Here is a 24980-nt window from a genome sequence, read left to right on the forward strand (position 1 = left end):
TAACAGGCCACTTAAGGCCCTTGACTCACCAATCGATGCCAATTTTCCGGCATCCATGCAATCTTCGGCTCGGCGCATGGGCGCAATGGGCAGGCAGGTATGAACCTCATCCAAGGGCGAGATAAGAGGGGCCACTGGGGTCGCGAGTGTGCTCTGTCAAGTATTGATTTTTCAAAGTTTTTGAAACTTGCCTGTGTGAGCTGCAATACTTCAAAACGCACACCAGCTGCTTTGTCTGGACTCTTAACCTTCAGGTCAGCACTCTGCAGTAAGGAACCTTTTTTGGGCCTACAGGTTTCTGGAAGCCTTCCCATAGCCTGGGAATGGGAGCTAAACTCTCCACTGGAGGCACCTCCTCTGATGAGGAAGGGAGGGCTAGAAGGGGGAGGAGGCCAGGAATGAACATTCAGTCTCCAGGGGAGCCGCCTTTGGGAGGGCAGGCGCAAGCGCAAGGAGTGCAGGGCCAAGAGGTAGACCAAGGTGGAAGGGGCTGCAGAAGACACCACTATCCTGCTGCCAGGGTATACAGGCAGTGAAGCAGTGACCTCAATATGTCTGAGGTGCAGTGCCGAAGGAGACTGTCTCTCAAGCGAGACAGTCTACTATATCTGTCAGATGATTGGGCCTGCGATCACCCCTAACTGTGTGGGTGGACACCCCATGCCAGTGGCTCTAAAGGTCACAGCTGCCCTCAATTTCTAAGCCTCTGGCTCCTTCCAGGGGTCGGTGGGTGATCTTTGCGGTGTCTCCCAATCAGCTGTCCACACTTGTGTCAAGCAGGTTACAGACGCTCTGTTTAGCCATGCATCGACCTCCTCCCACTTCTGTTACAGTCAGTTACAGCGAGTCAGAGGCTTCGCGGCCATTGCTGGCTTCCCCAGCATCCAGGGTGCTATAGACTGTACACATGTGGCCATCAAGGTGCCAGCAGGTGAGCCCGCTGCCTCCGTCAACAGGAAGGGCTTCCACTCCATGAACGTGCAGATAGTGTGTGATCACAGGATGCTGATTCTACAAGTCTGTGCAAGGTACCCAGGCAGCTCCCACGACGCCTACATCCTCAGACTCTCCCAGGTGCCAGCGCTCTTCAATGCTCCAGCCCGGCTGGATGGTTGGCTGGTGGGTGACAAGGGCTATCCCTCAGAAGGTGGCTCATGACGCCTCTTCGCTATCCAAGAACAGAAGCTGAGCAGCGGTACAATAGGAGCCACGCCTCCACAAGGGCTGTGGTGGAGAGAGCCATCGGTCTTCATAAGATGCGCTTCTGATGCCTGGACCGCTCAGGGGGCGCACTCCAGTACCCTACAGATCATGTGTTGCTGATAGTGGTTGCATGCTGCATTCTCCACAATCTTGTGCTGAAAAGGGGGGACACAGTGGACGATGAAGACATCGACACAGTGGCTGCTGCTGTACACGATGAGCCCAGCAGTGAGTCCGAGGATGAGCACGCACAGGAAAATGCTGAGGGGGTAGACGCTGACCCGGGCATACTCCAGGGAGGCAGGGACATACGGGAGGCTTTAATCCAAAGAACCTAAAGCCAGCACACCATATATGGACCTCCAGGGCAAGCCTGGGCTGGAGGCTCCATACTCGATACCCAAGTGCCAAATCTTCCAGATTATGAACAGTAACTAAGGGCCTTGTTAATAAAGCTGAATGTCCCACAAAGCACTCCTAATATTATTGGAAACCATACACATAAGAAGAAAAGAGGCAGCCTCAGTCATGGTGACATGTCTGAATTTAATGTCACAGGCAAAGAAACTTAATGAAACAAAATGATAAGGGTATTCCAATTCAAAGCAAATCATAAAAACCTCATCTCGGGCCAACACAAATGCACCAGTGATAAACCTGTGGTGTGCCTAAGGTGCCTTATGCTTTCGTTTCTGGGTGCTATGTCTTGGTGCTGCCCCATCGCTGAGAGTGGCATCTGAGACAGCCTGCTGACTCTGCTGTCTTGTTGGCCTCAATGACCTTGGCGGTCATCCTCTGGCCCGTGGAGCCTGTGCTGGCCCCGCCTGGGTGGGATCTGCCAGTTCCGCAGCTGGCATTTCCCCAGTTGTCACAACCTCACTGGATGCTATGGTCACTGGGAGAGGGGCGGAGGAGCTGCCGCCCTCATCCAGAGCGCCCTGAGAGTTGCCCGCAGAGAAGACAGGCAGCTGCTGCGCCAACGTGAGGTTGCTTCGGACCTCCCTGCTCACCGTGGATGGATGGGCACTGAGCTGGGAAACTTGGTGCCCACACCATCTCCCACACTGGCACTGACCAGCTGAGGCCAATGCCAATATGAGGGCTTGCTGGTCCGAGCGCATCCCCAGGAAACCCTGATGGGTCTCCTGGAGGAGGCTCTCTCCATGGAGGACGCATGGCACTCGGACATGTGGTTCATTGCTTCGGCGATCGTCTGCGTAGATGCCTCTACCACGGACACCAAGCCAAGCATAGCCTCACGTATCTCCCCCTGATGCTCCCGCACACCCGGCCACATTTCCTGCACCTGCTGTGTTGCAGATGACTCCAGAGGCACATCATCAGGCACCGACTGAGCATGTGCCTGGTCCCCTGCAGTCCTCTGACTGCTGGCGCCATGGGCACGCTCTGTCTCTGCTATCTCTTCCAGCGACTGTGAAGTGTCCTCACCGCTGTGCCCCGGGACACCAGCTGATGTTCTAATATCTGCGCTGGTGCCTGCCTGGCAGAGATGGTGTGATGCTGGTGAGACTTCAGGCCCCTCAGGTGTGAGAGGGAGCCTCTGCTGCTCCTCCTCCCGGTCCTTCTCCGCTGATGCTGAAAGGAAGAACAAGGACATTGGATCAGTTAACGTGGAGACAATGACAAAGTGCATCCCTGTCCCCCGCATCATTTTGTGTTCATCCTTCCATAAGCAATGGTCAAGCCATGTTGCAAAATTAAATCATTTAACATTCAGCATTGCTATGGCTGTTGGGAGAACAATGCTGACCTCACTGATGGGCAAACATACCTGGCCATGGCACCCCAGCCTCACCGACACTGGTGGACCTGGGCGCATGGCGCCTCTCCAGATCCAGGGCCTCCTTCTCAAAATGGCTGACAATGGCGATCTGCACCTGCCCACCGCCAGAATTCACCCGCTCTGCCATGTTACGAGCATTCTTCTCCTGAAAATGAGAGAAGAGCATTGATTTGTGCAAATTGCACATGGACTCTGTTCACGCAAGGCCCACTCCAACCAGAGTGGGACATATCAGGGCTCCAGAGCCTCCTCACCATGCTGCTGCCAAACACTCACACAAAGGTAGTAGGCCTTTCCCCAACCCCCTCCCACCAATCCCTTGGGCACATGCTGCCTACATCACATTAGGCACCACACAGTATATCCTTCCATCGCAAAGAGGCACAAGCATGTGGAGTGCAGAGGGCAGCAGATGGTTCGTTGCCACGCCACCTTGAAGCTCCCCTCCTACCATCTCATCAGCCTGACTAGGACATGTCCTGAAGTTCAAACACAGCGTCTAGGTGCAGCTCCTCCAGGTTGCCCCCAGAACAGTCATGTGGGTCTCAGTGTACCACATGCTGCAGGGGCAAATCACATCTCCTCATTACCCTTTCAGGCTGACCTCAGCATGGGCAATATCTGCTGGCCCACCCAGCAGAGGACACATGCTGTCAATGATTCAGTGCAGTTACTACACTCAGACTTGGGGGTGGGGGGAGGCACCGGGGGGAAAGCCTACCTGCTGGGTTAATTGACCAATGCCAACATTGTCCTCACCCTTCCCGGGCGCAACAAGTCGTTGAAGCCCTTGCGACACTGGATCCAGGTGCGCCGCACCACGTCACGGGAGCTCACTACCTCCACCACCTCCTCCCAGGCATGTTTCATCCTGTGGGGAGGCCTCCTCCTCCCGTCCTGGGGAACCAGCACCTCCCACCACGTTGCCACCTCCTTGAGGAGGACAGCAAGGCAGTCATTCGAAAAACAAGGGGCACACTGGCTCCCCCACCCTACCCTCCGGCCTGGCCTGCCCTGATGGCCTACCCTCCGGTCTGGCCTGATGGCCTACCCTCCGGCCTGGCCTGCCCCGATAGCCTACCCTTCGGCCTGGCCTGCCCCGATGGCCTACCCTCTGGCCTGGCCTGCCCCAATGGCCCACCCTCCGGCCTGGCCTGCCACTGCCCGCCCAATCCCGCTATGCATGGGAGTCGTGAAGTACGCTAGGTGGGCCTTAATTGGCCCGCCCATGTAAAATGGCGGCGCAGACCCGACCGCGAGCGGTGATCGGGTCTGCACCTGCCCACGCCTATTTCTGCTTCACCCCTTGCCATCCAGAAAATTCTGCCCGTTGTTGGTTTCTTGGTTGGGGCAGTTGGAACACTACGGATAGAATATGCGGCACTAAATTGGCTTTGGCAGCCCTTGATTTTTCTTACATTTCTTATAAAGGAATACAGTGTTACAATACCATTCGATTCTGAAAGAGCAAGCGGCAAGAGAACAGAGGAATTTCCTCCTGGGAATGGAAAACCCCAGCAGGTGAGCCATTTGTGCCACATCCCTAGCAACAGCATCAGAAAACACACAGGCTCAGGTACATTAGTAGTCTGCCCGATTGCCATCTCAGCCAGAGAATGGGGCATGTCAAACAAGGATCAAAAAGCCATAAGAGCAACCGCATTTACATTGCAATATAGAGATGAGCAGTCAGAAATATAATTAAAGCAGGAAAACTGCAATCAAAATACTGCTCGTAAAGATCAGTAGAGCCTCTTTAATTTAATAAAATGTTCCTAGGAAATTCAGCAAGGTCAAAAAGAATTGTCAACAGCTTTATTTGCTGCAACAGCATGGTTACTAACATCACTAAATAGCACTGACTTGTGGTATCAGTGATATTAGATTCCACATTCATAATGTGACACTGCACCTTCCAACACTGGAGAAACGTATTCCTCTTCTGTTAGAACTCAGTCGGTCTTCCTCTCATTACCAAAATCCGATTACCTGTCTTTGTTTAAATAGTTAACTGATATCCAGAGAACTGAATCATGTCAGGACAAATCCAGAATTCAAAACATCAGGCTGTATGAGATGATAAATTGCTATTGAACTGACCTCTTGTCATTTGGTGTAGGTCGGCACATGGCTACAGTAGGTTGAATCAGTGCGAGCCCCATTACAATACATCCCAACGCAGGGTGAGCTCCTGCATTCTGCAAGAGAAACACACAGGAACATAGAGGGAAGGAAAAGCCAAGTTTCACTACGATTTCGCAAAAGGTGGTATTTATTAAGGTGAAGAATTAAGTCATTTTCCTTAATAAAGAAAAATATATTAGTTTTTAAATAAATTAGTTACTTATTTAATGATTCAATTATGGATCAAGGTGGAAAATTATTTTGGTAGAAGCAAGTTAATGATCAACATTTCTGTTCCTGTCAGTATATATAAGAGCAAACACAACTGATGCCATTTGAAACAAAATGTTGTCAAGACATCTATAGCCCACTTAAACAAATCAATTCATCCTGATTGAATCATTGAGTTACATCAAGGCTACAGCACATTGGCTCCAACAGGTCGATGCTCATATTTATGTTGCACATGAGCCTCCTCCCAACCATGTTCATCTAATCCTATCAGCTTAACCTTCTATTTCTTTCACCCTCATGTGTTTATCTGGTTTCTCCTTAAATGCATCCATGCTATTGCTTCAACGACTCCCTGCGCTTCACATTTTGACCACTCACTGAACAAAGATCTCTTCCGAACTTCCTTTGGAATTTATTAGTGACTATTTCATATTTATGACCTCTAGTTTGAACACTTCCACAATTAGAAACATTTTCTCCACATATACTCCATTAAACCCTTTCAGAATTTTAAAGGCTTCCATCAAATCACCCCTAAGTCTTCTCTTTTTTACAGAAAAGAGCCCTCGCCTGTTCAGCCTTTTCTGGTAGGTATATCCTTTCAGGTTAGGCCTTATTCTTGCACTTTCTTCAGCATCTCTATATCATCCCTATAATGCAGAGACCAGAACTGTACACAGCAATCCAAGTGTAGTCTAACCAAGGTTCTATACAAGTTTAACATAACTTTTCTGCTTTTGAATTCAATTCCTCAGGAAATTAAGCAATGTTTGGCCTTTTTTTTTAAATGGCACTGGTAACCGGTATCCTTACATTTAGTGATTTGTGAATGTGTAACCCTAGGTCCTATATTCAGGCTCACTATCCAAGAATTAAGTGGCCTCTTCATTCCTTCAAAAACACATCCCCTCATACATACTTGCCTGTTTTAAAATTAATTTCTCAATTACATTCTACATGCTCATTCTGCTAGCTTATTAAAGTCTTTTTGTATTTTGTCACATTCTTCCTTTGTGTTAACTGCACTGCCGGGTTGGGGCATCTGCAAAATTTTGAATTGTACTTCGAAATTCCAAATGAAAATTGTGAGCTATGCATGCCACTGACAGCAATCCCTATGGAACACCACTTCTTTCCTATCTTTTGCCAGTCTGAGTAGTTACCTTTAACCCCTACTCTATTTATTTTGTTTCACAGCCAGCTTCCTATTCATTTTGTTACCTGTCCCCTGACTCCTCATACTTTGACTTTAGTCATAAATCTACTTTTGGGTGCCTCATCAAATGCCTTTTGAAAATAATTACAAACCATCCCCCCCACTGCCAGTGTCAGTTTATCATGTGATGGGAGTATATCACAGAAGGTCCCAGTAGTAAGCCAGCGGGGCTTAAAAGAGTGAGGTCAGGATATAGCAAGAGGGAATGACCAACATTTCTGGTCAGGAATGACTTGACCAGAAAAGCAAATTCCCTGACTAGTGCTCAGTGATAAGTTAAAAAAAAATGTAGCTGGGAGTGAGGCTCACAGTTGGCAGAATTAAGAGGTAAGCATTGGGGCAGGGGCTGGGGGGCATTGCTGAGTATGGAATAGAAAGTCAGTAAATCAGCTCCCCAGAGGCTGGATTTAAATTGCACAGGTGATCACTTTTTGGAGGTGAACTAGTGCCACCACTGACGGGAAGACCAAAATTCAATGACTCAAGAATGACGGTAATTTGAAGAGACTTGACCATTTGCTTATCAAAAATAGCATAAGTAAGAATAACTTCAAACATACCAAGCATTGTGTCATAACAGCTGATAAAAATTGTCACACAGGAACTGCGTATGTTGCAAGAAACTGTTGCTGGGTCAAAATCCTGGAACTCCCCTCCTAACAGTACTGTGTGTACCTACACCATATGGACTGCAGCGGTTTAAGAAGGCAGCTCACCACCACCTTCTCAAGAGCAACTAGTGATGGGCAATAAATGCTGGCCCAGCCAGCAAAGCCCACATCCCATGAATGAATTTTTAAAAATACGATGAAATAATATTCTGAAGCTAGAGTCAAGCAAGAAAATAGTGATTGCATTATAACTTCGCTTTTGATGCTGATGTACTACTGATAAGATAATGATATCAACATTAAACAATATTTAAAAAATGATTTTATGCTTCTCATCAGATTGCTTGTTTTAAAACATGAGAACTTACAGAACTCCAACCTTTCTCCTTCACAAATATCAGCACAAAGCCAATGATTGTTGCAGCAACAGTTAGCACCATCAGAAACGAATGTAGCTAACAAAAAAAAACACACCCATTTAATATATTGTTTTCATTCTGTATAAGCTTAAAATACATGTACAAACTTCACAACAACATGCACCAGCAATGATTAGCAAACATTTCCCCAAGAAAATAATTGCTGTTCCCAAAAGTCTCTGGCTGTGGAACAAACCATTGTCTAAAGGATAAACAATTGAAACTATAAATTAGTAATAAAGTAATTAGTAATAAAATGGAAGATCTAACAGTAAATTAACATGGCTACAAAGTTACTTCATTTCTTAATCAAAGGCATGGTCCAGTGCCAAAATTCTACCAGAATGGACATTTCTAACAAATGAGAATGAATTTAAACATGGTCAGGGCTAAATAATGAACCAATTTTGTTGGCAATTCTGAAAGCAAATAATCCAAATTCCAAGTTTACCTGAAACCAAATATCCTTGCCCAAAATTTTCCTACTGCCTCCAATGCTCCTAAAGAACTTAGCAATTATCATTCCAATGTTTCCAGTTGTCATCCAGGCTATTAACATCAGTGCACCTTTAAAATAGAAACATGGTAGGGCTTTATATATTTTTGGTAGTCCCATCCATTACCAAGACCTCTGCAACATTATCTCCCTCTGTTCCTTGCAGATTTAATGGGCAGAATTAAATCGTTGGCAGAATCTCATCTGCCAACGAGAGCTCCAATTTGCCTCCTCTGAGGAAGGCCAGTCGAATTGAGTGTCAGTCAGGCACTTAGCTGGGCAACAGCAGGCCTTCCTCAGGATCAAGGGACCTGTGGGCAGAAATCCCATTCCCTTAGAGATGCTGGCCAATTCGAGGTTGGTAGTTGTGCATTGCTTGGCAAAACCATTGGAGAGAAGTTGCCGGTAATGCACCCCCACTGAGGCCTAGGATCATTAAGGGACACAGGTCACAAGTGAGCATTGGCAGGATGGGGGTATCGAGTTGTGGGGTCGTGGGGGGGGCAGGGGTATGGCTCACAACAGCAGCCCCTCTCTTTCGATGCCAGCTCCCTTTATTAGGCACTGAGTACCTGACAATGAGGAACCATCCCTTGGAAGCCCGCGGCAACTCTGATAGAGTTTGCTTTTAGGGCTTCTTGTAAGGCAAGACCCCTAGGTTAATACCAGTGGCGGCGAGAGGAGGCCCTTAAGTGAGCCATTAAAGCTCAATTGGCAGTGGGGTGGGAAAGCCTTCCTTCCCTTCCTTGGCCACCTTCTCAAGTTTTCCCATTCTCAATTAATATTTGTTCATTTCAATCTTCTTTTCTGTACAATGCCTTGTGATATTTTTATGCTAAAAGTCCTCCCCTAGAACCTTGTCATGGTGAGAAGGCTTGTGGGCCTCCAATGCCTATTAGCTGGTGGGAGCTAATAACATCACCCAGGATTGGGAATTCAAAAGGTAGGCCGGGCAAAGCAAAGCTAGTCCACCAATTCTTCTGGTAGACGACTGAGAGGCTAATAATCCTTCCATGTAAAAACGCCTTTAGTTATGGAAACAAACCGGATACATGCATAGGGCCTGACTTTAATTCTGTTTAAGTGAATGTGTTTTGTGTGAGTTAAAATCTCACACAAGAAGTCTATTATAGGCTTGCAAATATAAAAATCAACTTTGGAAAACCACAATCTGCTAGATGTGATGCAAGACACTACTCCATTCAGTGTTAAATATTTAGTTTGGACAAACAGCAAACCGCAGATATAGGTCTCCTCGTTTTACTCCCCAGGTCAAACTAGAAAGCTGTAAAATTGCTTCAGAACTTTTGGGCTTTGTTTTTCTTTCTGAAGTCAAAAAGTGAACTCTGCAAATATTCACTGAAGCAAAAGCCTGACTAAATGGCTGTAAAATACTTAACTGTTGATGTATGATTATGATATAATTTTTACACTTGGGTAGAGAGGATCAGCAGGGTTATAAGGGATAATTCTGTGATCTAGTGCACCTAGCTGGGTGTCATGCATGGAGGAAACACAGGCCACTTAATTGGGACTACTATGTTGTAGACTGAGTGAGACCTTATTCCTTTAGAGTTTTTGCTCTAAGGGAAAGCACTGAAAACAGTATCTGACACAAAATGGTTGATTGCTTAATAAAAACTGAAAAACAAACCGAAGAAGAAATCAGGGTTGAGCCACCTATTTTGCAATGCAAGATCCTTTCAAGCCATTTCATTGCCTACATTAGTCAGACTTTAAACTATCGGTTTACCAAAACGCCTCGTTTACGATGTCGCTTCCCCCACTGGGGAAATTGGCCAATATATTTCAGCTTCTAGTAGATGGACAATGTAATAACATAGATCTGCTTCAGGTGAAACATATAAGACAATCAAAATGCATTGTGTTGAGTCCCAAAATTATCCACACACTCAGTCCCTTAAAAGCCTCACAGTTATAATGAATCTTGGCTATTTTTATATTTATACTCTGTTGTGAGGCATTCACTGTGCCACAAACTTAATGAGAACATATAAATCCTGGATCCAACCTAGAGAATTGTAAATTAATGGTTAAATGCATTTGGCAGTGGTCCTCAATCTAAAATCACAACATAAAAGTGGATTGTGGGAAGGATGCGCAATAATCTTTTCGCAAATCTCAATTTTCCATCATCCTATACTTTTCAGACTGTGGAAACCCAAGCTTGGAATCACCAATTCCCTGCTTCACAATTTATCTCATCTCTTTCACTCTTTACAACTGAATATCCTGTTTGATGGGCCTTGGGCCTTTCCCTTTATTTCTCAATGAAAAAAAATGCCATCATGTCACCAAAAGGGAGCCATTATTGCTGGCTGCATCAACATGTGAGGTTGCTCCTGACAGGCCCATATATCAAACTCATAATGTCTACAGTGCCACGCTTGTCTTTCAGAAAAAGTGTCACATAACAGCTTATTAAGCATAAACAGTTACAATTTTGATCTGTGCCAGAGAGCTAAATTGTCAAATGTATAGTCACATTGAAAAGAATTTGGTACACGAGATACTTTGTGTTTAGCTACAATTCACAGTAAAAATAATTTTTGACCCAACATTGATAATTGAATTCACTTAGGTGTAGTAGTAACAGTTATAAACTGTTATGATATGATGTACATTTACCTGTAAGGGAGCATATCTTAAACTGCTGTCAATTACTACCACCTCAACAGGATGTGATGCATTTGTTTGATGACCTGTGTTCAGTCTACATCAGCAGAATAGTTAACATTATCTGTACATTGTCTTATCTCCAAATAAAGAACTCACATTATTGTTTCACCAATCCTTATCCTGTGATTGGTACATTTACAACAAATAGAAGAACATGACATGAACCTGCTTTCACATTCCTTACCATGAACCTTGGTGAGGATGGATCTGCCGTTGTTCCCTGAAGCTGACTGTATAACGCTAACATCTACTTTCTCTTCTGAAATGAATGGGATCTCTGGATGCTTTCTTATTTGTCCTGAAATATATACAATAAGTTTAAATGCATGCTAGGAGTAGGTAATTCTTTGTTCAAAAGAACTCACAATGACACCTAAATTGTCAGTATTTACCAACAACATACTTCGCAATTGCTACCAAGCACATTATTTCTCTGTCACTTAACATGGTCAACCTTTCCATCTTACCACTACCATTCATCAACAATCCACCTCTTTGTGATCGCCCTTACTTGGTTCCATTTCTTTCTGTTCCAACACAACCAATACATGCCTAGAAATGGCTTTGAGCTTTAGTTATCTCAAAAGTGCTCCACCTTTCCACCTTTGGCTTCCTCATCAACCTTTACATTATTTATTGGCATGGGGCATTTCCACAGGAATGCCAATAACACTGAATTCTACTTCTCCAATACCAGCATTATGGGTGTTGTCAAGTAGCTTGTCCATCAGCAAGCTATGGATGAGACACAACTTTCTCCAATTAAACATTGTCAATGCTGATTTCTTCCAGGTCAACTCCTACCAAATTTTTTCATGGCCTTCTCCTGTCTCTCAAGTCAGCCCCAGATAGTTGCTCATTAGATTTGGACTTTGAACTTAAACTACATTCTCTCCATCACTACTTTCACCCATGAAGTATTGCTGGCCTTTGCCTTATCTTTCATTCCAGTGACAGAATATCATCTTTGTCTCCAGACTTATTCCAACATCCTCTTAATTGGCATCCCATTCTACAACAAACTCCAGTCGGTCCTAAGCTTTGCTGTCCATTTCCAGTTCTACACCATGTTTCTGCCTGCCCATTACTCTGATCCTCTTCAACTTCATTGCATCACTTTACAAATTCTTCCATGGCCTTGCTACACCTAAACTCTGGAACCACCTCCAACTTTATATCCCACCTTGTGCCTGTGGCCTTATTTTTCTGTACATCACTTCCCTGGAACTCCGTCTCATTATTGCTCTTTCTTTACCTTTAAATTCTCTTCAAATTTTACATTTCTAGGCCTGAAAAATTCCTTAATTCCTTTTTACATACTACTCTTGAGTATTCATTTCAACTGAGTAGCATCTTGGGATGTTAGGGAGAGTAAGGGAGAAAGAGAGAAAATGAGAGAGACAGAGAAAAAGAGGGAAGAGAAAGACTTACATTTTATAGCATCTTTCACAACATCAGGAGGTTCTAAGGTGCTTTACAGCCAATGAAGTACTTTTTGAAGTGCAGTCACTGCTGTAATGTAGGAAATGCAGCCAATTCGTGCACAGCATGGTCCACAAACAGCACGTGAAAACCACAAATCTGTTTTAGTGATGTTGATTGAGGAATAATTATTGACCAGGGTACCAGGAAGAACTCATTTAGAACATAAAACATAAGAAATCGGAGCCAGAGTAAGCCATTCAGCCTTCCAAGTCTGCTCTGTCATTCAATAACATCATGGTTGATCTTCTACCTCAGCCACACCGTCCCACATTATACCCATATCCTTCAGTATCCAAAATCTAATCAAGCTCTGACTTGAGTATACTCAACAACTGAGCATCCAGAATGCTCTGGGTTCACTGGAGAGAGTAGATGAGGCTTAATGTCTCATCCAAAAGGCAACACCTCTGACAGCAGTGCTCTGGAGTGTCTAGATTTTTGTGCTCAAGTGTCTGGAATGAGACTCAAGCCCACTACCTTCTGAGTCAAAGGTGAGAGTGCAATCTACTGCGTCACATTATATGTTGCATATATATTTGCACAATTTTCACTTTCTTCCTGTACCAATGATAATGTACAACTCAGTTTATAAAGATATTAGGTGAAAATATAATTCACCAATCCACACTCTGTTCATCATACTCTGCTCTCTTCCCTCCTTCAACAAAAAATTCACAAAAGCATAGACCAGTCAACTGTCCACAACATACTAGAATCATGCATGGCCAGGATTTTGAAGTCAGTGGCAGTGACAGTGTTTGCCATTAATATTGAAGAAGCCTGCTCACAAAGACCTAATTATCTCTGTGGTGTGGACTTCTCCTTTCCCTTCAGTAGTTTGAATCCGGTGCCAAATCAAAGCGAGCTCCAGGCATCTAGGAACAGTGATGTCATCAAGCAGGGTAAGCAGCCAATTATATTGATGTAATCTCACAGAGAGCAAACCAGTAAGTAAAATGCTCAGAATTTTTCACCTTTATTTTAAATTTCACAGAAAGTGAAATCAATGAATGGGACATACACATGAGATGAACGTAGAAGCTGAAATATCACAAACAAGCTTTCAAAATTAAGAAGTTGATATTTTTTATCATAATGGAGAAATTTGATTTTTCACAAATATAAAATATGTTTTGATGGGCCAGAGAGCTTGCTCAGTAGTAATTATGAACTTGGTACACTATTAAAAACCCAGTTACATCTCATTCAACAAGGTCTAACTTTTTAAAGGATATTTACAACAAGACTACAAGGGAGACAGTGATGTAGTGGTAATGTCACTGGACTAACAATGCACACACCAAAGCCATGGGTTCAAATCTCATCATGGTAGCTTGTGGAATTTAAATTCAATTAATAAAAGCGCCAGAATTGAAAGCTAGTCTCAGTAGTGGTGATCATGAAGCTATCACTGATTGTCATAAGAACCCATCTGGTTCACTAATGTCCCTTATGGAAGGAAGGAAATCTGTTGTCCCATCCTTGTCTGGCCTACATGTGACTCCAGACCCACAGCAATGAGGTTGGCTCCTAAGTGGCCTAGTGAGCCACTCAGTTCAAAGGGCAATTAGGGATGGGCAACAAATGCTGGCCTTGCCACCCACATCCTGTGAAAGAATAAAGAAAATAAAAACTGATATAAAAAAGCAAGTTCTTAGCAGTTCAAAGATTTATATCTGATTTGCAAATGGGGGGGATTTTAACACCACATCCAATGAGAGAATGGCCGACAGCAACTTCTGAATTCTCATGTTTAACTGCAGACTCCAGTCGCTGTCAGTTTTGGAGGAGTCATGACAGCAAATGCTGACCATTTTGCCATTATTCCTAATGCAAAATCTGAGCCAATGTATCAAATACCAAACGTTTAAAATGCGTTTTCCATACTTACATGGAAACAAATGCATGTAGTAGGTAGAGTTTAACCTGAAAGATTAATAGTTTAATTCTACTATTGAGGAAAAGCATCAAGCTGTGAATGATAAGCCGAGAAGTGCTTTAAGATACATGTGATGAAAGTGTTTTCCATATTAAATCAATTTCTTATCTAATGCTTTATACAGAACACACTGTATTTGAATGCTGCATTGAATTTAAAAGACATGAAACAGAATTGTTTATTCTGAATCTCACTGTAGTACTTACCACCAGCAGAAGGCCCATACGCAAAGAATAAGTAGTACAGGTTGTTAGAAGCTCTTTGTACTATCGAAATGTTGTTTCTTGTGATGAATGAGCACTGAATGACTCCATTTACATCGGCAGTATGTACATTGTTCACTTCACCCTGTGTATGAGTGATCATTGTTATCTTGCATGGTCATGAACGAACATTATGGGCAGAATTTTTACCACCATATTGCAGCAGGTTACATGGTGGCATGTGTGTAAATTCACACACCAGACAGCATGCCAGCACTATCCCATCCCCAGGGCATTTTCCCAGAGGTGGGATCGGGGATGGAAGGGCAACTTGCCTACAATTGGCAGCTAGCCAATTAAGGTAAGTAACTGGTCTATTAAGGCCAATTGTCCAAGGCTGACTGGAATTTTCTAGTCGTTCTGTGGGCCCACATGGCATTGGGAATTGGGTCAGCTGCCTGGAAGCAGTCTCTTGTCAGCAGACCAGAGGACCAGCACTCCTGGCGCACTGTGAGGCCCACTCTGTTTGCCTATTCACAGCTGCAGCCACAGTCTGCACTCACAAAATTTTGGCCCAGCAGCTGTGGATATATTTTTTTTCATTTAAAAGTTATAAAAGTAGCTGAAATGGTGCCACAAGATAGGGGCCTCCTTCCATTCCATTGCCTGCAATGGCAGGCTGCAGCTTCTTCATTGCTGGAGGGTGTCCTGTTGACCCTCCAGCTTCAAGAGCCTGCTCAGCATTGTTAATTGGATTCCAAGCACACCCTCTGGCCACTAATTGGCCAATTCAGTGAAATCATTGCTGGGTGACTGTTTCCCATACAGAGCGGATTGGGTTCCCTACACCGAGGTTATGGTCCAAAGCTCTGCCCTCTGCCTTTTACCTTGTGTTTCAAGGAGGCTTTTAGAAGCTGAGAATCACAAAGCTATGGATCCTGCTACTGCTATGAAATAATAAAAGGACCACAGATTGCAACAGAAACACAATACAGGAGCATATAATGAATTTATGGATTGTCCATTAGAAATTGCACTGCAAGCCATATATTATTTACTGAATAAATATTATATGTTAAAAGGGGAGACAGTGGCGTAGTGGTTATGTCACTGGATTAGTAATCCAGAAGCCCAAGCTAATGTTTTGGGGATAAGGGTTCAAATGCCATTGTGGCAGTTGGCGGAATTAGGGATGGGCAACAAACGCTGGCCTTGCTAGTGACGCCTACATCCCATGAAAGAATTTTTTAAAAATGTCATCTTTCAGTCATGCACTCGAGTGCAAGTTTAGAATGTGAGCCCAATCCCTGGTACGGTACTCAAACCCACAACCCCTAGTTTAGGTGCAAAAGCACAAGAACAGAACCATTTCATCAGGCTCTATTGTTTATAGAGCACAGTGATGCTTTGTATACAATCTATTTGTGTACAAGTCAAAGATGGTTACCAGCTGCTCTGTGCGAGGAAGCTCTTTTCCTGTGGAATAGGCACGCTGCACTTGTACATTTCCAGAGTTGTCCTTACCACAAATGTAGTTATCATCATTGCCCTAGGTATAAAGTGGAACCATAGTCAATGACAGGATACCTCACACAAAGAAAAACCACATGGAACGTGTCAGGTATGGTATCTTAAGTCATTCAAACACATTAACTTGCATTTGCATTATTCGGAATTTCAAACACATTAGTCTATAATAGCCAATCAATCTTGAGTTAAGTGACAAGCAGATTCTTGCTGAAACCAGTGTAATATTCTGTGATGATAAAGAGCACATTATAGGAATATTTCCAATGTTAAGAAACCTTGTTACCTTCTGCCATTTCTCCGCCTATGCTAATCTAATTAAAGGTATAATGATAGAATTTCTCATTGGTTGGCAAAATCAGTAAACAAGGTAGGAGGAACAAGTTGTTGCATAGACTCAGGATTATCACCAGAACAAATATTTTTCTCACACCAAGCATTATTAGAATATATGGCAATTGAAACCGTGATTATCATTTAGAAGGGATTTGGATTTGAAAAGCAAGTATGTAAATATATGTAAAGGGCGAAACAAAAGGGAAGAAAAATGCAACCTAACTTTTTTGGGGATTACTTGTGCTTTCACTGATATTTCAACTACACAGGAAGACCCACTATTCTGTCACTGATCTTCAGCAGGTAACTTCATTGTCAGTCACATAGATCAAGGTTATTTGCCATTTGGAACATCAATTGGGGAACTATTCATGCCAGGTACTTCAATACTCACTAATTGCTGCAAACTATATATAGCTCTATCAACCAGGAATATCATTCACTTTGATGAATGGCAAACTACCTCCTAAACTTGCGTCCAATACATTATATCTTCTTCCAAGATTCCTTACCATTATTTTGTCATCTGAAAAGCCAATCGAGATGTAGCCAGTTGCCCTTCCACTCATTTCAAATTGCAAACCTTGTTTACCCAATGGAGTGGATGACATAAAGAAACAGTTCCCATCACTGGCTGGATTACACCGTGCAGGATTATTGAAGCAAAACTTGGTGGTGCCGCATCCATCACTAGAGATCTGAGCTTGAACAGAAGGAAGGTGGTGGTAAACAACATGGTGTGTACAATATACGCCATACATCATGCTGTTCCCTGGCATTTAAAATGACCGATTGCAGTGAAGCAGCTTTCAGGTGTTTATTCTGCTTTCAAATATTTCTTCATTTACATGTAGGCTCCACGGACCTATTCTAGGACATCTTATTTTAGTGTGTCATTGACTCAAGAAAGGGAATACAGAAGTTTATGATGATATAAAAATTAGAATGCATGGTAAATCAGAGGATGATTGCAGCACAAAGGTGAATGGGAAGAAAGATAGCAAACACAGTTCCAAACTAAAGAAATGTGAAGTAGTATATTCACTAAATGACAATATTGATAACATGGGAGTGAAACAGCAGTCAAAATTAGACTTATAGAAACACTAAGCTTTAAAAATGTTGGAATACTGTAGTAAAGACTACAAAAAGACAAATGAGATTGTGTGTTCTAGGCTGTATACAGTCATATTCCTGTTCCCCAACAGACTGGAAATGATAGGGCAACTCCCCTGCCAATCACACATATGAAAGCAATTGGGATTGGTTGTCCGAATCTACATTTGTATGCAACTATCCCCCACACGCTGCATTTTGCTGGAGCAATCATCCTGCTTTTATAAGGAGATGTTGCTATTGTACATAGAGAATTTGTTTAAATAGATTCTGTAGACTGTTTGCTGTAGTGTATGTTTAAATAGACACTGTTCAGACTGCTGTGAGTTGTGCCACAACAAAAAGAAAGAAGACTGGGGGAGGGTGTTGAGAGCACCCAATACAGGTTTTCAACAGCATTGAAGTTTTGACAGGGTACAAAATGATAGAATTTCTCATTGGTTGGCAAATTCAGTAACAGGGTAGGAGGAGTGAGTTGTTGCATAGACTCAGGATTATCACCAAAACAACGAGGAGAAGTTTGATGCATTTTTTTTTACACAATTATTAGAATAGATGGCAATTGAAACAGTGACTATAATTTAAAAGGGATTTGGATTTGAAAGGCGGATATGTAAATGCATATTGAGGGTAAGAAAATAGGATTATACAAGGAATAAAACCAGAGGACATGCAGGCTAGCTATCTTATTTTATGAAAGGGGTTTCATAGTTCAATCGCCTTGTTCTCTCATTGATGCTTGTTTATTCAAATTAAGTTGTTTCAGCTGTGGTTACTGAGAAGAATAAATTACAGTTCATGTTTATTAAATGATCATGACTTAATGAATTCACATTTAAATCGGAGTTTGAGGTTAAACTGACCCCCTGAGGTTGAGTGACAGTTTGTAGAAGGGTGGTCATGGTAGGAGACACACTGGTTACAATAGTCGAGGTGTTGATGGTGGTAGGAGAATCACTGGTGACAGATCTTTCGATGATCTGACTCTTGACTTGAGTCCAAAACTTGGAAAATGTTTGCACAACAGCAGCTCTAAAAAACATAGATGCTATGTAGAATTAAAAGGGCATTATTATTATAACATAACTGTGGATCTACTAAAAAGTCTACTAAAATCCACTAAATAACCTGCCAACTAAAGGAATACTCCAAAGTAACTGGCTTCGTAAATGGTCTTTTCATTGGACTTTCCTTTTTAAGAAGAACAGCTGCAACTTTTGTTTCTCTTTTTAATAAAGAGGCTGTGGTTGGGCTCATATGGAGAGTTGCCATTTTTCATTTTAGAGTGGGAATAGCCAGCCTGATATACTGCAGATAGATTAGCTTTAAGTTGCATGTATAATAGGGTGGAAGTCTTGTAAAGCAGTGGTATCACCCCTGTCTCTAAGCCAGAAGCTCTGGGTTCAAGTCCCACTCTAGGACTTGATAGCCATTGAAGCTGTATCAAACAGGTTGAGTATTAGCCTGTAAATCCATCCAATATATCTAATGGCAGGTGATAAGAGTGGGAGAGTTTCCTGGTCAGCCATACACCAAAGGGCAATGGCAAACCACCGCAGTATTTTGCCAAGAGTAATTATGGATCAATCTGATGGTCCATGGTCAGCAAAGCCCTCTTAGGATATGGTACCTGAAGAAGGAGGCACAGTAGGGCCATAAAGCCCCCAACCCTCCTGCTTTGGATAGGAATTTCTTGGAATTGATGATGGATCTCCAGAGCGCTGTTACGGGTGATTTGGCAGAAGCTGTTCTTGTACGAGCAGTTTGTGCATGTGCAGTGTGACAGCTGCCACAGGTTGTAACCAAGCCAAATTGTTGGGACCCTGGGCTATTTGGAAGCAGGTTGCATTACTGTTTGTGAGGATAGGGGCTTTGGGGTCTAGGAAGATAGGGAGAGAAACAAATAAACTGACAAGGGAAGAGAGAGGGAGAAAGGAAAACATAAACTGGGGAAGTAGAGAGAGAAAAAGAGAGAAACCAAACTGGGGAGGAAGGGAAAGACATACATCTGGAGATAGACACCAGTAGGTCATTCAGGAAAGAATAGGAAAATTCATGGGTGGGGAAAAACTGCTTTGCTCAAGTTCACCATCAGTTCATGAGCGAGATTGTGAGAAGCTGGGAAGAGGTTGCCTCTCTTCCATCTCTGTTTGGTGGGGGAGCAGTGGTGAAAACGGTATGAAGGAAGGGAAGGGTAGCAAACATAAAATAAAAGTGATAACATATATACAAAGCAATTTACCTGAACTGAATGTTGCCTGTATCCGATGCAGTCCAATTGACGATAATCTCTGATTTTTTAATTGCTGAGGTTTGACTTACAGCAGATTTCTGTGAAGAAATGAAGACATGAACCCATCAATGTGAGCCAAAGGAACAGGAGTAGGCCACCTAGCATAATCTATCAATCTCAGATTTAAAATCAACAATTGATTGAATGCTACTTGTGAAACAAATGTTCCAGATTTCTCCCCACTTTGTGTGTAGAAGTGTTTCCTCACTCCACTCCTGAAAGGGCTGGCTCTAATATTTAAACTATGCTTCCTAGCCCTAGATTCCTGACCAAGCGGAAAGATTGTCTCTCCATCTACTCTTGTCAGTTTCCCATAATATCTAGAAAACTTTGATCAAGTTACCCTCTAATCTTCTAGATTCCAGGGAATATAACCCTAGTTTGTGGAATTTCTCTTTGTAATTTAACTTTTGGAATCCAGCACCTGGATTTTTGCTACCAAGGTGGGTAACCCAAGCTGGGAAACTTCCTGGTTCGTCACATGAACTTCGGTAGAAAGGCCCCCGAAAGGCGAGATCTTTGTTCTAGGCAGAGGGTAGGTGCGGGATAGAATCAGGCCACCACAAACGGAATTGGAGCATAGGCAATCATGCAGGCTGCTAAGTGCCAAGGCAGGTTAGTTAAAAAGCTCATCTCAATTCCCTGGGACTTCATTCTAGTTCTATTGAGCTTTTCGGCCCTCTAGCCCTCACCCCTCACACCCCTTCACCATCCTCCCACCCACTACCCATGCCACCTGCATGTCAACTCATGGTCCCCCACCCATTCCATGGCCCTTATAGCCCCAGTTCCAAATCAAGCCACTCATTCACCCGCTTAGCCCTTATACCCTCCGTGTCAACTTATCCAGTATCCACCATGGGCAGACCTCAGGAGCCATGTTGAGATGAAATAACATAAAGCTCTATAAATCTAAGGCAGTCTTCCCTATATTAAAAAAAACTCTTATTCTTGAAAACAAAAACAGAATTACCTGGGAAAACTCAGCCGGTCTGGCAGCATCGGTGGAGAAGAAAAGAGTTGACGTTTCGAGTCCTCATGACCCTTCAACAGAACTCAAAACTTTTTTCTTCTCCGCTGATGCTGCCAGACCTGCTGAGTTTTTCCAGGTAATTCTGTTTTTGTTTTGGATTTCCAGCATCCGCAGTTTTTTGTTTTTATCCTATTCTTGAAAGTCCATTCAAACTTTTTAAGTGCAAGTGGTTAATCTCTTATAAAAACAAACATATTCCTGTTCATATCATATCAAAGGTAGTTAAAGCCTTAATAGTCTCTTTAAACTGTTAAGCATTCTTTGAATTCAGAACCCTTTCTGACATGATTGTAGCTTTTGGAATTCAGCCAAACTTTCATAAACAGCCCCTAGGAAATGTCAACAATTATTGAGACTGCTGGGCTATACAGTGTGCTTCTTAACTCTCAAAGACAGCTGCAAACAAAGCTTAGAGATCTGCGAATTATTTTTAAAAATTGAGATCATGACCATTAAATAGACCCTATCCGTTCTCAAGAGCTTTAGTTTATTCCATAAATTTGTGACTCCCATGCTGTTGGTTAATTCCCTTGCAGCAGCCAAAATAGAACAAAATGAAAAGTTGAACTCAGTGCAGCTTCTTGAGGACTGCAGGCTTCCCCGTGGTGCAGGATGCCACTAACTGCAGGCACATCACTTTGCAGTGGTGGCACATGTAAACTCTAAGATATACTGCAACTGAAAGGAATTGAAATCCCTCAATGCCCAATTGTTGTGTGATCAGGTGCAGCATATCAAGCAGGTCAATGCCTGGTACCCTGGCAGCAGTAATGATGCTTTTGTTCTGTGGCAATCCAGTGTGCCATTTGCATTTGAGCCTCCACAGCAAATTTACTGGATGACAAGGACCATCACTGAGAAGATGGTTGATGACTGAAGTGCACAACCCATGCTCATGTGCCCAGCATACATGCAATGTAAGCAATAGTGTCACATGAAATGTGATCGAGCAGGTCATTGGGGTCCTTAGCAATAATTCTGCTGCCTGACCACTCTCATGAGTCCTGTAGCACATGGTAGAATGTGTGTCCAGATTCATCAATTATGAAGGAACAGACTTTGCCACCAGCTGAGGAGGGAAAAGGAAAGGAAGATCCATCCAGATCACTGTATCTAAATCCTCAAGGCTTGACTGCTGGCATTGACCATCATAGCCCTCTGGTCCTACTGTCTCCACATAGTTCATTTGAAGGGCCTCCTCGCTCCCTGTGGATAGAGGGCCTCTCTCTTTCTGTGCACCTCCTCCACCAAGGTGGTTCAGCACTGCTTCAGAACATGGAGCATGTTCTCTGCCCTGTAGCCCCATAATTGATTGTTCTTTTTGTTCCCATTCTCTCTGCAACCAGTTCCAGAACTTGATCCAGTCAGAAAGTACCTTCTTTTTAAACAGCACAGACTGGCTTTCACTGGTGTAGGCGAGATTTAAACTAGCCACTCATGTTTTAGTGCCCACTGCTCAGGCATGCAGCCACTAGCAGTTCACTTAGTGCTAGCTGTACATAGTTTTTAGGCAAATCATCAGGCAGCACAAAGTTTGCATGCAACCTACACTGGAAACAGTGGGTGTTGTGTTTTGTGCCTGCATGCCACTATAACGTAAAGGTGCTCAGCAGGGCAAGGGTTAATGTGAGATTGGAGAATAGCACCGCCCATGTATGATGTATAGAGTCATATGGTAATAGACCACGAGAGAACAGTCTGGAGATAGAGAACACTCTGCAAGCAGCCTAACCTTCATGGTGAGCAGCACCATGACAGCAATTCTTAGGATCTGTAAATAGTTAAAGACTACCGATAAAGGGTTCATGTTTAAACAGTATAAAACCTTCTTATCAATGATACAACAACTAACACCCATAATATGACATGGCTGGCAGCATTTGGAGCTTTTAAAAGACATCTAATGAACCCATATTACAACAGTGGGCACATTATGCTACCTATGTCTGGTTTCTGGCCATGCCAGTTTTGCAGCTAAAGTTTGCTACTATCACCGAGAGTAACTTATAACTCAAAATTGCGAAATTATTCTTTACCTAAGCATAACATTGTATTAGAAATAAATCTGTTATTAACTGCTGGAAAATACAGTCCAGAATGTTGCCACCATCCCAATAGGTAATGAGCATTTCTAACAGCTTACCCTATAGGTAATCCCATCACCATGGCAGTCGAGGAGCTGAGCTTTTGAACTTGTTATACTGAAGGTGCCAAGAAATGTCACAGATGTTGAAGCATCAGCAGATCGAGCCTCCAGCAAAAATCCTTTGAAGTCGATTCCTGGATTGCTTCGCAGCGTCACTTAAACAATATATGCCAATTTAAGAAAGTGTTTTATTTTAACTAATACACCTTAAATAAGTTTCTGATTCATCTGGAAAAGATATATACAGTGAAACCTACAACAACTGACACCTGCAGAAAAAAACTTATTGAAAGACCCAAATAACTTTCATTGTAAAATATACAAACGACCATCTAAAACCAAGCACGCTGACAATGATAACCTACTGACACCTTCAATGCATCAAGCCCTTTTACAATTTAAAATATGGAACACAGTGTGTTGCAAAGCTGCTGTGACTGGGGTTTTAACTGAATTGGAATTATTGGTATTTCCCTTGGCAGGTGTCTCTCTTTCTGCCCCCAATTTTTTGTGAGATCAGTGCAAAGTAGAGGCAGGTTTTGTGGACAAAAAGCCTTTTGTGGAATGGAGAGCTCTTTACCAAACACTTTACATTTGTTCATGGGATATAAGTGTCACTGCCAAGGCCAGCATTTTTTAAATTCTTTTACAGGATGTGGGCATTGCTAACTAAGGCCAGCATTTAATGCCCATCCTTAATTGCCCTTGAAGAGATGGTGGTGAGCCACCTTCAACTGAGTGGTGTTGTGGGGTGTTGGTTACATCTCAGTAGGTTTGATGAAGTCTTCGTAGGTTTTAGCAGGTTAACTGTAAGTCTCTTTTAACGACTAGAACTATTTACAAATACACAGTAAGCTAAGAGATGTCGCCATGCTTAAGTCTGCACAAGGCTCTGTCCAACACCACACTGACCCCTAAGTCGGGTTATGTGTTCTCTTACATCACTGTGTAGGCGGTACTATACTCAGTCCCATATTAACCTTCCGTGTGCTAGACCCTTATACTACAAGTAGCTTGCTATATCATTTCAGAGGGCAGTTAAGAGCCAACTACATTGGTGTGTGTTTGAAGTCACATGCAGGCCAGACGGGGTAAGACAGTAGATTTCCTTCCCTAATGTAACCAACACCCCACAACACCAGTCAGTTGAAGGTGGCTCACCTGAGGGAAATTAGTGAACCAGATCCATTTTTACATGATTTGCATAATCATTATTATTGAAACTAGTTTCTTTTATATTCCAAATTAATTAACCAAATTTAAATTCCTCCAGCTACCGTGATGGGGTTTGAACTCATGTCTGTAGAGCATTACTCTGGGCTTTTGTGTTATTAGTCCAGTAACATTACTATCTCCCTAAACATGCACAATGCTGTTACTCTGCTGCCATGGAGGCTGGGTAAAGAGTTACCCATTCTACTGAACATTTTTCCAGTATATACAATGACCATTTTGAAAATAAGGATATTGGCAAAAAGACATAATAGCTAATGCCAGGTAACTGAAATTTACAGGTTTCATTGTGTAATACAATCTCAATCAAGGAGACAGCAGTCTACACTCACAGATACTGAGCATCACAAGTAGAGATGAAACAGAAACACAAATCTGGTTTAAGCTCATTCATCTAAAACCTGAATTGATGCAACATTGCCACTCTGTGTTAAATCTGCATTTTCCTTTTTTTGAAGTAAAGGCAGAGTTCTAGGGGTAGAGGATCACTCTGGACCATGCGCAGCTGTTTGCTCAGTTCTTTTGTAAATTTCTACATCGTCATGACAAGTTATCGGCTGATGGGCGAACATCTGTGGCTACAGCCAGAATGACAAAGCTGATTTCCATACACACGTCTCCAACATGTGCTCCCATCAAATGTGGTACAGTATCTGGAGTGGAATTTTGTAACTCACCCTTATAACCGTAGAGGAATTAATTGCCAATTGTTCAGTCACAGAAAAGCATTCAAAGGGAGAAAAAAAAGCAAAAGCAGGTTTTGTATAATTCACATGAAACAAAAATGATGCTTTACAGTACAGTATCTGTACTCTTAATTAGACGTGCTATAGACAGACTTTGGTTGAAAAAAGAGTTTCAA

At 42.9% G+C, this 24980-nt stretch overlaps 1 protein-coding gene across 1 annotated transcript in view; it reads right to left on the minus strand.

Moving 5' to 3' along the window:
* The window catches only part of LOC121288800 (putative ferric-chelate reductase 1), a 53495-nt gene that overhangs the window by 17792 nt on the left and 10723 nt on the right, over positions 1–24980 (minus strand). Inside the window, exons 3-12 of the mRNA XM_041207527.1 lie at positions 22883–23040; positions 19656–19744; positions 18277–18445; positions 16810–16995; positions 15882–15983; positions 14438–14579; positions 10992–11105; positions 8063–8178; positions 7561–7647; positions 5108–5205 (exon numbers count right to left, since the gene is read on the minus strand). Coding sequence (XP_041063461.1) covers positions 5108–5205; positions 7561–7647; positions 8063–8178; positions 10992–11105; positions 14438–14579; positions 15882–15983; positions 16810–16995; positions 18277–18445; positions 19656–19744; positions 22883–23040 — 1261 coding nt within the window. The remainder of the gene's footprint in view (positions 1–5107; positions 5206–7560; positions 7648–8062; positions 8179–10991; positions 11106–14437; positions 14580–15881; positions 15984–16809; positions 16996–18276; positions 18446–19655; positions 19745–22882; positions 23041–24980) is intronic.

Source organism: Carcharodon carcharias, chromosome 16, assembly GCF_017639515.1.
Source record: "Carcharodon carcharias isolate sCarCar2 chromosome 16, sCarCar2.pri, whole genome shotgun sequence".
NCBI classification, from domain to species: domain Eukaryota; kingdom Metazoa; phylum Chordata; class Chondrichthyes; order Lamniformes; family Lamnidae; genus Carcharodon; species Carcharodon carcharias.